This window comes from Eulemur rufifrons, chromosome 6 (assembly GCF_041146395.1).
Source record: "Eulemur rufifrons isolate Redbay chromosome 6, OSU_ERuf_1, whole genome shotgun sequence".
Taxonomy (NCBI): domain Eukaryota; kingdom Metazoa; phylum Chordata; class Mammalia; order Primates; family Lemuridae; genus Eulemur; species Eulemur rufifrons.
Genome location: NC_090988.1, coordinates 62,393,478 through 62,408,413, shown reverse-complemented (window position 1 = coordinate 62,408,413; position 14,936 = coordinate 62,393,478). Strand labels below are relative to the sequence as shown.

General features: G+C 34.7%; 1 protein-coding gene across 4 annotated transcripts in view; it reads right to left on the bottom strand.

Annotated features, from left to right (window-relative positions):
- Positions 1-75: 75 nt before the first annotated feature.
- The window catches only part of USP47 (ubiquitin specific peptidase 47), a 109,403-nt gene continuing 94,542 nt past the window's right edge, over positions 76-14,936 (bottom strand). For 3 of the 4 annotated variants that reach the window (XM_069471168.1, XM_069471169.1, XM_069471172.1), the window contains 9 exons: positions 13,417-14,194; positions 8,489-8,664; positions 8,048-8,128; positions 6,581-6,696; positions 6,097-6,215; positions 3,596-3,726; positions 2,036-2,083; positions 1,814-1,944; positions 76-989 (listed from right to left, as the gene is read on the bottom strand). In XM_069471168.1, coding sequence (XP_069327269.1) covers positions 815-989; positions 1,814-1,944; positions 2,036-2,083; positions 3,596-3,726; positions 6,097-6,215; positions 6,581-6,696; positions 8,048-8,128; positions 8,489-8,664; positions 13,417-14,194 — 1,755 coding nt within the window. In that variant the 3' untranslated portion in view covers positions 76-814. The remainder of the gene's footprint in view (positions 990-1,813; positions 1,945-2,035; positions 2,084-3,595; positions 3,727-6,096; positions 6,216-6,580; positions 6,697-8,047; positions 8,129-8,488; positions 8,665-13,416; positions 14,195-14,936) is intronic. The other variant, XM_069471170.1, reaches the window with a different exon arrangement.

The window sequence follows — 14,936 nt, the reverse complement described above, 5'->3', positions numbered from 1 at the left end:
TAAGGAATATGTGAAAAGAATAACCATGGGAAATAGTTGAACTGCAATTATGATAACCCAACAGGATCAATTTTATTTACATGCTGAATAAACGAGTGAAACATATTCTCTACATCCACAACTTAAGTACAATCAGTTATAATTACAATACTGCAGCAATCTGAGCTGCCACCTGTGGGAAGTGGTCTAAGGGAAACTTTTGATGTTCCAGAATAATGTTCTTAATACTCTGCAAAAAATGAAACAAAATAAAAACACAACTTCATAATTCTTTACTGGGTTACGGCTGGTTCTAAGAATTTCTTTCTTCAGCTCCTATTTTTGCTGCTTTCCAAGAGTCAACATACGTTGCATTTACTTCTGAATTGTCAATGAGGTAATGTGTGTATCAGTGAAAATAAACAGAAAATTCATTCATTCATGGCCTTTGCACAGCTTTTATTATTAAGCTATGAGCATCCTGTTTGAAAGCTAGTTTTACTAGCAGCTATGTGCACATTTGTCCGCAATAAAAGAAGTTTACTCATTCCCCTTCCCCCTCCTTTTCTAGTAGCAGGTTTTGCTTTTTGCTTTTTTATTTCTTTGCACATCCCTTTTCACTTTACAGTACATTTGACTATAGTGCACAACATGATTCCAAGTCACAACAGTGGCCCATTGGGCACTGAGCTTCTGATTGGTGAAGGGCAGTCCAATCAGTGCTGGTGTCACTGGGTTACCCCAACCATGTCCCGCCACAATGGCACTACCCAGTAGTAGTGAACCATCTAATTAAACCCAAAACTCCCCCAGGGAAAATGCTACACTAGCAGAGTCAGTCTTGAGTCAGATCTTTATTTGGTGCTCCATCCAGATATATTTTTAGTGCTTTCTCTTTACGAGGTGAGTATGTTACACGATGTCCAGTCTTCTGGAGTCGACTACTTTCTTTTTTCATCAGTTCATTTCTTTGCTCATCTGTCAACTCCATTAATTCTTCTGTTTTATCCCTATATTTAAAATATTAATGAAACATTAGACCAGTAGAACCATGTGCCTCTATTAATTCACACTTGAATGCTATGATGCTCCTCAGCAAGATAATGCAATCTAATTGTCACTGGTGAAGTTACATAATCTCATATACTAGGATGCCCTATATTTCTAATGTGTTTATCCTATTAACACCTTGCTCACTTGTAAAAATGGCATAGAATAATTTCCATGTTATTAGTAGTAGTAATAATGGCTATTATGTATTAAACATCTATTTTTAATAGGCATCGTGTCAGTTACTTTCAATGCAATAGCTCTTATTCTTATAAAATCCTGCAAGGTAGGTATCACGGTCACTGTTTTATAGATGAGGAGCTAGGTAAATAACAAAGCTATATTTGAACCCCCATCTTTTAGGATCCAGTGACTATTCTTGTTCCTCTATATTGGTACTGTCCAACACCAAAGCACATGAAATATGCATGGTCCACATTGAGATGTGCTGGAAATATAACACACAATGTTTATCTAAGACTTGGTACAAGAAAAAGAATGTTAAATATTTCATAAGTGATTTTTTTTGTATCGATAACGTGTAATGATAATATTTTAGATGTACTGGATATAAAAATTTGTTTAAATGAATTTCACCTGTTTCTTTTCACTGTTTTTAATGTGGCTACTAGAAAACATCAAATCATGTCTGGATCTCATTGTGTTTCTATTGGTTAATGCTCCTCTATTATATCATAATAATGGTAAACATATTTACATAAAATGTTTATACATACCAAAAATGTTTTACCAGTAAAAGCAACAAATACATCGTGAATGTTACCTATAAAATATGACTGCACCATCATCACAGATATAAAGAGGCCAAACATTCAGGGTAGAAACTTTAGGATTCCAGTCCAAATCCTGATGAATATCAAGGACAGAAATATCACAGGGAAAAGTTCCTCTACCCTAAGAAGAAAAAGAATCAATGAATAAGTCATGCCATTAGCCACATTTATCACACACTAATACACAGATGTAAATATTCTCAGGGCTTTACCTTAGCAAATTCAATATCTTCCAAAGGAATCCCACTGATTTCGCTAAGCTATAAAAAAATAAAAACATTTTATTAGAGTTCATTTAAAAAAATAAACTTGCTTAGAAAAGTTATTATACTCCAGAAACAGAAATAGCTTGATTTTAAAAAATATATGTCTGATATAAAAAATTAGAAGAAAAAGCAGAAAGTGTAATTCTATCCTCTGGCCACCGTGCAGATACCATGTCCAAGAAATAAGAAGTTAGTGTATTCCTTCCAGACTTTTTCCTATGCATATACAAACTACATTCACATATTTCTAAAACACGTTTTATTTATATCTCTATATAATAATTTTATACAGCCTATACAGAACAATAGGATACAAAGTAACCTCATTCTCTTGAATATCTGAACAATATACCATTTTATCTCCTATTGATGTACACTGAGACTGTTTTCAATTTTTCCCAGTTATAATGCTATGATGTATACCTCCATGAATATCCTTGCACATTTCTGCAAATATTTCTACAGATCAAATTCCTAGATGCTGAACTGCACATCTGAAATGTTGACAAACAATGCCAAACTGAACCCTGAAAAAATATCAATTTATATATTTATCACAGGTGTATGGTACTTTTTCCACCAAACCTTGACAACTCTAAGTATTTTTGATTTTCTAAATCTTCACCAATTTAAGAGTAAAAAATAATGTTTTTGTTTTAATTTGTATTCCTTTTTCTATGAATTGCCTTGTTTTTTGCCTATTTAAAAATTAGATTGTTACATTTTTTTCTTATTAAGGTAGTAGCTCCTTATAAATTACAGACACCAAGCGTAATCAATGTTTCAAATGATTTCCTGCCCAGTTTCTTGTGTTTTAGCTTTGTTTATGAGTTGTTTTTTAAATACTTTTTTTTTGGCTGTTCAGAAGATTTAAGCTTTTATATGGTCTACTTTTTCTTTTTTTGGCTGCTGGTATTATGCTTACAAGTATCTTTCTCCAGGATTATGAGAATATGTTTAATGTTTAACATTTTAAATATTTTCATCTAGTACATTTACCATTTTATTTTTATATAAATTAATACATTTAGAATTTATTTTTGTGTTAGGTGTGAAGTATGGAAATAAAACTTTTTCAAAATGCCCATTGTGCTAGTACTACTGATTGAAAAATTCACCCTTTCCCCAGAGATCCTTAGATTTCCTACCTTAAAATACAAAATGCAAAATGGACCTTCATCTGGATTCTCTATTCAATTCCACTTCTTTTGGTTTTTTTACACCTATAGTAATTTACTCTAGTAACTTCTAACTAATCCTAACTACTTAGGACAAAGCTGATCTAAGTAACAGAAAGTGAGGGTCCGCTTCTGAATGGCCAGGAGTCAAAGTAAATTTTCAAAGCATCAGGAGCTTAGAAACAACCAGAGTGTGGCGCAAGGTGTAACAGAGACCAAGAAAGAAAGGTTGCTGCATCAGTGTTTAGTCCTCGCTTCCTAGGCCGTCTCTTACGAAACATAAGGAAAAATGTGTATTATTAGCTCATTTTGTTTAAAATGAACTTACCCTCTCTCGCAATTCATCAACACTACTGCTTTCCAGCACAACCTCCTGGAAGGGATCTAACTTCATCTCTGAAGGCCTCCACCGTCTTGACAAAACTGCAAGCTGTGACATGGACTTCATCTTCTCTACCCCTAAGAACATGCAAGATTAGGCCATCATTCTACTTCCTCTGCAGGTTCATAACTTGACTGTTCCGTCCTGCTTCACTAAACTAAAAGATTTACTTCAAGAGTTATTCTTAAAAAGTAGGCACAAAAAGCCCAATTATCACAAGGAGTTTTTCTTTCTTGTTGTTTTAAAAATTTTTTTTTCACTACACATTGTAGATATTCATCAAGGAGTATTTGAGAATGGCTTATTACTCTCTTCCCTCCAGTCTCGGAAGATAATTTCTCCCTTTTGCAAGCTACCCTCAACCAGTACTCCTAATTCCACGCAACCCGACCCCTGCTGGACACTGCTTTAATTACTCTCTTCTCTGGATCTCCAAGCTTCGCTTCTCTTTTGATTACTACTCCAATCTAAAATTATAATCACATCATCTTCACTTTATTGTTTTCTTTTACTCAGGCTATTATTAATCCTTCTCTTTTCATTTACTCCCAAGTTTACCGATTCTTCAAAATTGTCACTTTTCAATTATGTCACTTTTCAAGTGTCAGCTCAATTGTCACTTTGTCTCTGGTGCACACAACAACTTCTAGTGATTCAGTCCCTTAGTTCCTATCATTTTAGAATGACAGGTGTGCAGTTCTGTTTCTTCCACAGACTGTGTGGATCTGGAGGGCATCAATGGTTTTTATTCATTTTTGTAGCACCAGGGATTAGCAGTATCTGGCAAATTGCAGGTCAATAAATGTTTCTTGGATTTAATCACATATTTCTTACTCAGTTATTTTGGTGCTAGAACATACTGAACTAATATTGATGCGGGCACCAAAAATCCAGTACCATTTTCAGACTAATCCATATCCTGCTAATATATACCTAATTCTTCCTCACAAAGGTGACATCTGTATCTTTCATGATCTTTTCCTGGCATACCCAGAAACAGTTATTATTTGCTAAGTCTCCAGACACTGAAGGAAATCACAATCTGGAGTACCTGCCTACACACCATGGTAGATGGTGTCCTAGTTGTTCCTTGCTCCCCAGTTAACTTGTCAATTAATCAGAATTTCAACCATCTAACTTAAACCAAATTAGATGTGAAATAGCCTGAAACAGGTGAGGTGTCAAGTGTTATTGAACCCTCTAAAAACTAGCATAATCTTAGTTTAAAACATCCAGAATTGATATTTTAATTTCCATAGAAAAAAAGTAAAATTAAAATTTTTCTAACACCAAAAAAGAACACAGCACTAGTTTTTTTACTTTGATGTAACCTCTTAAAAGCTAACTTTACCCCCACAGCCTCCTCCAAAACAAAAACAATACTTTACATGTACCTTGGCTGATAATGAAAACCAGGAGGTATAACAAATACCTATGACAAATAGGCCTATTACTTGGACCTCTTCTAGCTCATTATTATGGGCTGAATTTTGTCCCCCTCTGTACCCCCTGCACCAAAAGACATGTTGAAGTCCTAATCCCTAGTACCTCAGAATGTGATCTTAATTTGGAAATAGGATCTCTATGGTGGTAATCAACTTAAAATGAGGTCATTAGGGTAGGCCCTAATCCAATATGACTAGTGGTTTATAAACAGGGGAAATCTGGATAGTAACAGATAAGCCCACAGGAAGAACATCATATTAAGATGAGAGCAGAGATTGAGGTGATGTATCTATAAGCCAAGGATTGTCAAAGATGGCCAACAGAGCACCAGAAGCCAAGAGAAGAGGCATGGAACAGATTTTTCCTAACAGCCCTCAGAGGGAACCAACTCTGCCAATAAATACCCCTGATCTCAGACTTCTAGCCTCCAGAACTGAGATAAGAAATTTCTAGTGCTTAAGCCACCCAGCTTAGGAAACTAAGCCGTTGTTCTCAAATCTCGGATAAATTATCAGTACCACAGCCTCAATACAAAATAAGAAATAATGAAAAAAGAAACTTAAATAACAAACATGGCTAAGAAATTATTATTAGGATTTCCTTAAAATGTATTAAAAATCTAACTTTGAAATTGCAATTTCCCCATAAGGAAATATTCTCAAAATTAGAGAAAAGAAGAAATATTTAAAAGGCAAATGAGGACTCAAACTGTACAAAAGCATATTATGTAACCAAAACTTGTGTACCCTTATACAATTCTGAAATTTTAAAAATAGGGCAAATGAGACCCAGAGAAAGATGGGTGAAAGCTGAACTAATTTAAAAAGTTACAGTAAGACACAGAGGAAGAAAATAAAACTCCCAGGGATTAGACACGAGAAGGAATCACATCAATCCATAACAATATCTTTATATTAAAACTATATGCTTCTATTAGTTCTAGACTCTAGAACCTAGAATATTTCTAACTGATATTTCCTCACAAAAAATATTGACAATACCATCAAGAACTTCAAGGAAAACCTCCCAGTTGCTGGAAATATTAATATCTTCTTCATAAATATGATAATCCAAAAAGACAGTGCCAGGATTCTTCCATGTTTTTTTCCTTAGACGAAACCTACAAATGTGATAAGACATTTAAAACTACTATAATTTGAAACTCTTAACTTAAAAAATTGACATTAATCTGACACCAAGGAAAAACAAACTATGTTCAAATACAAAAGTCCAATGGTTATTCATTAAAATTTGGGGAAAATGTAATGAAATGCTCCCAGTAATTCAAATTTAGGATACTCCAGAGGAAATTCAAACAAACTTCCAATATTCTTGCTTAGTCCTATTAATTTAATCTGCAGCACTAAAATTCTGACTAGTATAGGAATTTTTAATTCTTCTAGTTTTAGAAAACCATACCAGTCCATATCAATTGACCACACAGTCTTTCTTCAAATTGTTGATGACACTGAAAATTTACTTTACCTGTCAATACTGAGTTCTAAACCACATTGCTCCCTGAGTTGAGGAATTAATTCCTCTTTTGATTGCCGTACAGTCATTCCTTTAGCAAACACAGCATCTAGCAGAAACTTGCATGGCTACAAAAATAAACAAACAATTAGAGCTTGGAATTACACATTAAAATAAGGACTACCAAAACATTTTATTTGCACTTTATAGTGTGACAATTAAGGGCCTGGGTTTAGGAGTCTATCTTCCTTGTTTCAAATCTTAGTTCCACTACTTACTAGCTCAGCTATCTTGGGCAAGTTTACCTAACATCTCTGTGCCTGAGTTTTCTCATTTGTAAATGAGAAACAATATCTACCTCATTGGGTAATTGTGAAGATTAAATAAGATAATGCATTCACATATTTCCCTCCTTGTAATACAATAACCACAATTTTGAAAGTAAAAAGAATTTTAAGGACTAAAATGAGGGGAAAGCATTCTAATTCCCCAAATCCATTAATCATATGCTTCAACAGAGGCATGGTATCCACACACCTCAAACTCAGAACATATAAGTCAAAATGCATGGGTCACACGTAAGAGATACAATGGGTGCCAGATAAAATATCTGTTGTACAAAAAAAGGCATTCTATGAAAAATGTCCAGTTTTTATATTTGTATAGGTCCCCAATAAAATGTTATAAACATCTGGAAAATATGATCTTTGTCTTATTCTTTTGGGTATTCACGAGTCTTGCATACACTAGAACCTAAAATATTTTATTGATTACTCTTTAAAAAACATAGCCTGTTAAGATCATTAACCCACCATTTACAAGTTGTGTGACCCTGACCAAAATACTTAACTTCTCTGTGCCTCAGTTTCTTCAATTATAGAACGGGAATAATATAATAAATAGTACTTACATCATAGAGCTCATTGATGAGGATTAAATGAGTTAATACTTACAGGCACTTAGAGTACACAATAAACACTATGTAAATGCTTGTTAAATACTAAAATGACTCTCTGAACACAAAAAGTACTTACAGACTCTACAGGTCAACTACTACCCACATGTAGCATTACATGAAAGCAGAAAGCAAGCACAGAAAAATCCCTTTTCAATAGCAGGAAAATTTTGCCTCACTTCAGCACTTGTAGCAACACATTAAAGCAGGAGGATAACAAACAACGGCCTGAGGGCCAAGTTCAAGGCTGCTTGTTTTCATAAATAAAATTTTATTGGGACACAGTCATTCTCATTCCCATTGGAATGAGAATTATCGTCTATGGCTGCTTGTGCTACAATGACAGAACTGAGTAATTGCAACAGATACACTATGGCTTACAAAACTAAAACATTTCCTAGAAAAAATTTGCTGACCCCTGCTTCAGAGAAATAAAAGGAAATGACTAATAATAAAATCTCTGCATTGTATCTTTTTAGTATAACAAAAACTAACCTTACATTGCTTTTAAATGTATTACTTACCTCTTGTTCATTGACTAAAAGCTGGTACACTTTAACTCTGTATTCTCCTTTTTTAAGTGCTCTCCCCAGTCTAATTGTAATCTATAAATTAAAAACATTTTTTTAGATATGTTGTCTCAGTAGAATAAACAATTCATTCTCGACCCATTGCTTAGTCTTGCTTTTCAAAATTCTTTATGTTATGAACTCTTTGAGAACAGGTATATCTTATACCTCTGAATCCCGAGCACCTAGAACAGCAACTGACACACAGTTAACATTAAACAAATGTTTGTTAGGTGAACTAAGAAAAACAACAATTAAAAAACAACCCAAATAACCACAAAACATCAAGTGATCCTTTTAGGGTATCTACTTCACCTTACTTAGAAGTAGTACAAGATGTTCTCAAATCTATCATTTAAAACAGACTCTAATTATTCAAAGATTATTTGAATCAACCTTATTGTCATCTGAGAATGATGAAAGTGTCTCATTCAGTCGGACGCTCTCGAACTCTTGATTGCTGGCATACACTCGAAAGACCTTGAAGTGAGAGGACAAAACTCCAACAAAGGGCTCTAAATGTTGTTTGAAAGCTGCCAGAGTAATTCTTTTATCAACATGCACCATCAACCCTGAGCACAAAAAACCAAAACAAAACAGGAACAAAATTGTAAAACAAAACTTGAGTATAAATAAAACAGATCATATACTTTTTATTATACTATAAGGAAGAAGTAGCCCTTTTCCAGTTAGATTTTTGACTACTATACTATATTGAACGGACAAAAAACCAGTTTACGACAGGTATAATCTGACAGCTTAAAATGTTTTGAGCTATTTAAGTGCTTATTTATTTATTTACGTTGCTGAATTTGAAATCAAACTTCCAGGAACTCTTTTTAAAATACATACATATAGGTGGGATTTCAACCCTATCTCCCCTGCGTACTTACTAGCTATGGGACATGGAGCAAGTCACCAGCCTCCATACCTCCATTTCTTCATCAGAAAAATGGAGATAGTAACAGAACCTAGCTCACAGTGTTGCGGTGTGAATTCAGTGAGGTGATACATTTATTGTTTTTTTTGCACAGTGCCAGATTCATAGTAATTGTCTCAAAAACTATTAGTAATATTATCTAGTTCTAGGATTTTTACTAGAAAAAAACGTCAAGACTAGCATACCAAGACGTCTGTTTTATCATATGCTTTGGCTGTAACAGGAACTGTATCTCAATGAATCAGAAACTACTACCTCCTCCAGCCTTAACTTTAAGCTCTCTTGGCATTGTAATAGGATTATCTTTGATGAGCTTAATTTTTTCCTAATGCTTATTATTTTAAATTTTTGTCCCTTATTTTATAAGCCACTCAGGAGGATACTTCTGGAATGCTTCTATTTACCCTGTTCTTCATATTCTAGCAAAAAGCTAAAACATAACTTAGTTGTCTCTTTCTGTTAGAATAAGGCAGTGCTACCATGTTGCCTCAGGCCCATGGTCCCTCTACAGCCATGAGTCGCCTCCTACGGAAAGTCTTGTTTTTCTGTGAAATCTACAACGGTAAAGGATGAGACCTTAAAACACTCCTGGTTTACACTGGCGGGGCATCCCAAGTCTTGGGTTGAATTTTTCTGAGTGGATTTTTCAAGTAAATTAATGCTCACTGACTGTTTCCCTGGTTATAAAAAATATAGATAGGTTCATCACATAAAATGTGACAAGTACTAATTAGAAGAAAATATAAAGAGGGTGGGAACTTTGTTTACTGTCTACCTTTAGTTTTTTTAAAATGCCAATTTCTAAGCTTTAAGGAGTGCCCTTAAATGTTAATAATCCAACTTTTGGCAAAGAAGCCTCTATTTGTGCTATCCAGCAAGGTACTAAGTTTCTTGAGAGAAGGGTGTAACGGTGGCTGAGCATGGTGGCTCACAGCTGTAATCCTAGCACTTTGGGAGGCCAAGGCCAGAGGATCACTTGAGGCCAGGAATTAGAGACCAGCAGTTCAAGACCAGCCCGAGCAACATAGTGAGACACTGTCTCTATAGTCTCAGCTACTCAGGGGGCTGAGGTAGGAGGACCACTTGAGCCCAGCAGTTTGAGGCTGCAGTGAGCTATGATCATACCACTGTACTCTAGCCTGGCAACACAGTGAGATCCTGTCGAAAAAAAAAAAAAGGTACAATGAACAAATGACTAGAAATTAAAAGGTTATGGCTGGATTTCAGTTTTGCCATTTTAGTCTCATAAATGGCTATAGTTACATCATCTTATCTCCCCAAGCCTCAGTTTCCCCATAGGATCATAGTACCAATCTCACAGATTATTGTTATGACAAATGTAGTAAATTCTAAAGCATTACTTTAAGCTATTATTGCCATTTTCTTTTCTTTCCCAACTTCTAGTAGTGTTGTGTCACAGGAAGACACAAATGTTTGATTATAATACGGTCTAACATGGTGATTAGGACAAAGTAGCTTTGGAATTAGATGGCCTGGCCTGAATGAATTCCTAACTCTTCTCTGTATATTAGATTTGTGACTTTCACTTCTTAACCTCTCTGTATTTCAGTTACCTTTACTATAAAATGGAAATAATATTATTTATATCCCATATTGTGTTTTTGGGTCAACACATGTAAAATGCTTAGCATAGCCTTGGCAAAGAGTGTTAGTTTAATTTACTGGCTATAATTATGATTTTAGAGATTACCATCATACCATTTTTCCTATCTACTTCTTTAGACTGAAGAATCCAGTCTCTTCGCAGTACAACCTAAAAATGTCTTTAGGGTTTGCCTCTTTCTTTCCTTTCTCTTATGTATTTTTTGAATGCAGTGGTAACCAAAATTGTACAAAGAAATTTTAGTGCAAATGCATTATTATCTTTATTTAATCTGACTTTGCTCTATATACCCAAGTGCCTACAAGCTACAACCAGGTCTTATCCCAATGGTATCTTCAGAGAATGGTCTGTAGTTACTCTCTGAAACAACTCCTGGATTATAACTTACAGATAGCTTAAAGACCATCATTTTAAGTACTGTTGGGTTATTCCTAATTGAACTGCCTATACTGCACATAGTATGTCATTCTTCAGATATCAAATTCTTTGTTTACCTATTACACCTTGACATTTCATTGGTCTGAGGAACCTATATTATCACTTACCATCCACGTTTTCCCAGATACCTACTTTCAGATGACTGAGGAACTGCTATGAACTAGTCTTAGTACAGACTCCTGAAAAACCTGGTTGCTGGCTACCAATCCTGCTCCCCTGTCTCTAAACGTGAGAAGGCATTTTCCAGGGTCTTAATTTTTCTTTTCAAACAAGCCTTCTGTATGGCTTCTGAACGCCTAAATACGTAAGTTGTAGCAAATGGTTTCTCTTCACCATCATGTTTACTATTCCAATGAACACTAGTCAATTAGCCTAGTATGAATTTCCAAAAGGCTAAAATGGCCAACAATCTCCTTTTTAAAGACTTTACTATTCTAAGATGGAAACAAGACTCTTCAAATTATAATTCTAAGTATTCCCACTGAATTCTTCCTGAAGTTGAGACTATCATCCAGTCAAATTTTCAGCACATCATTTTAAAACAAATCACTTAAAAGAAACTTCCAACCTTTTCCTGAAAAGGAGCTAGCTACTTTTAATTTTTCCAGTGCTCTTGATCGGTTGAGCATGGGAAGAAAATAGAGTAGCTCCTAAATACAGTATTTTTCCTACTACAACGTAAGGAAAGTAAGGAGCGGTGGTGGCAGCTATGGAGCTTATAATCAGAATAACTGAGTCTGATCCTAGCAGTACAACCTACTAGCTGTGTGATGTCGGGCAAATTACTTAGTCTGTTTGAGCCAGTTTCTTCACCAGTTCAAACTGTCTAACAACAATTTCACAGAGCTGTTAAGAGAATTAAATGAAATAATGCGAGTTAATGAGCCTTAAGAGGTAAATGCTCCATAGAAATTTAATGTATGGTTATAATACGATTTCTGTCTCCATTTTGGCCAGCTAATCCACATTTTCACACTTGAGTTTCTGCAAGACATACATAAGGATGTCATATAATTTCAGTGTTATTTGGATCTAACTAGTTAAAAACACAAATCTCTATACTTTTATTACTGATTTCAAAATTTCTACTACTTCCTTCTAATAAACAGAATTTTGTGACTACAGGCATCATAACACAACTTTTAGAGCGGCTGGTTGTGTACCTCCTCTTCATTCGATGAAGCATAAGGCTGCATCTTAGTCATCTTTTCTTCTAATAGCTATAATGGGCCTGGCATCTAGCATGAATTCAGGAAATATTAACTGGATGGGTGGATGAATGGATGAATGAAGAGTGGGGCTCTCTCCCAAAGGTAAAAGCAGCAAGTACCTTCAATTAGAAGCTTTAAATTCTAGTAATGGTCCCACTTACTGGCTACATATGTACTTTAAGGCAAGGCATTCATCCCCTATGAGCTTCAGTTTTCTTATCTGTCAAATGAGAATATCAATGTTTTCTTTATTAAGGTCAGAGAAGCTTTAAGTGAGAACAAATAAGTGTCTTAAAAAGTAAAATATAAAAATATAAGGAGTAATATCAGTATTTGCTTTGTTAAAGACTAATGCAAAGCACTTAGATTTTTAGCTATTTCCCTTTTACACCTGAAGAAAGATTTTGTAACCTGAGAACTTGCTAATTCTTTAGCTGGTTTTAGTCTTGGGTTTTACAAAAGTTCTTTTATTTTAAGTATCATACAATGTTGGTAAGTTTTTGTTGTTGCTGCTTGTCCCAAATCCCCAAACTGACAGATCGCTTCCATCTTTTTGAAATTTATGCATCAGAATTTCTAGTTTGTACCTTGCCTGGAGTTACTCCAAAGTAACAATTTTTTTTAAAAAAAGCCCTTTTTCTTTCTCTGACTTTCCCAGTTGATTATGGACTTTTTGAGGGGATGTCGGAAGGAATGGGTAGAGAGAAGGGTGAGGATGTAGAAACAAAATTTTCCTGGACATTGAATGTCAAATTTTCTAAAGTGTCTGGGCTTTTTGTTTTGTATATTATTTACTTTTTAAAGCATTCCTTAAATTTTTTACTTTAGTACTTTTATCATAATTCCATCCTAATACTGAATACTATTTTTTTACTTCTTATCTCACCAGAGTTCTGACATAATTATCATTTAACGTATTGCATAGGTCCAAGAACATTGTTCACTATAACTGCATCAATAATGAAAGAAAAGTCATTAGAAAATAATCTTATAATCCAAAAAGTTACCGGTGATCTTAGAACTAAGTACCTAATGCTTTACTAAATATTTAAATAAATGGAGAGAAAAACTGATGCTGTTTCAAGGACCCCTTTTCTTTTGAAGTACATACATTTATGTCCTTCCCCAGAACCTTCATCTGCAGCATATGGTTCTGCTTTGAAATACATGTACTGCATTTCTCCCCTACTCTTGCCACTCTCATCATATTCACTATCAGTTCCAGAGTCTTCTTCTGCTGTATCCCAGGTCTCTTTTTTCCCTTCATTTGCTTTAGTTCTTCTACTACTTGTGATACTGTGAGAGTCAAGTCCATTGGCCAAAGGGATCTGAGCATTGTCTGCATTGCACAAAGTATCACTGCTATGACTGGAGCTAAGAATATCACTGTCTACTGAGCTCGTACTCCTGTCATTATTCACATCGGAGTCTGATCGCTCTTCAGACTGAAAATTTTCTGGATCAGAAGTCTGAATATGCTGTTCAAGTTCTCTATTATCCACTGATGCTGAAGAGTCCCTCTCATTGAGAGGTGATTCGATGTTTTCAAAGTCACTGGTTTCAGTACTTTTGCTGCTGTCCCCATTATCTCCATCTTGCTGTTGCTGCAGTGACAAGCTTTTGAGTTTTTCAGTGCTTTCTTCTAGAATAGCTTCCACAGACTTTAGGCTTCCTACAGGTCCTTTGACTCTTTCACAATCATCATCCACATTACCAGAATCACCTCCAGCTTTCTGGTATGCTGTCCTTTTGTTATAAGATCCTGGAGATTGTTCAGGTAGCAAAACATATAATCTGATTGTATTTGCATGCCGATCCAGAAGTTTCCATAAATGAGAGTCTGTAAAGGCCATCTGGTAATCCAAAGTCTCAGAACTTTCAACAAACACCTAAATAGTAAGTCAAAAACTTACATTACATCATTAATTTTAGTGACATTCTCATTCTTCATAATATCACATCAATATAAGACAGTACATAGTAAGTTATAAAATTTGTGATGATAAAGTTTCTAAAGGACACTGCATTGTTCTGGAGACTAAATGAAACAAATTTTAGGCTCAGATATCTTTGCAACTAGTCATAAAACTATGCTAAGATAGAGATGGACAGACAGACATACAAACACACATCTTGTTTATCAGGCTGTCCACTTTCAGAAACTTTTGTATTATATATCTTTCTCTTTAGGAAATCAAAGTTCAGCATGAATGTAGAGAGAGGAACATGTATAAAGCTACTTTGGGAATGCAACACCAAAATCCAGATTATAAAAAAATTTAATGGGCAAATGATTTGGTTTTATAACAAATAAATTACAAGAAAACAAACAAACAAAAAGGACACAGGAAACTTACAGAAAAAAATTTTGTAAGATAATCAAAGAACTCTGAACACCAGATACTAGGCTAATATTAAGGCATTTTTAATTTTAAAGGTATATAATGTTATTGCTATATTTTTAAAAGAATTCTCATCCTGAAGAGATATATTTTCATATTATTTATAGATGAAAAGATATGATGCTGGGAAAGTTTATCCAATAATCTGGAGGAAGTAGGTGGTTAAATATAGAGGAAGTAGGTGGTTAAATATAGATGAAAAAAGAGTTGATCATTGTAGAAGCTGGGT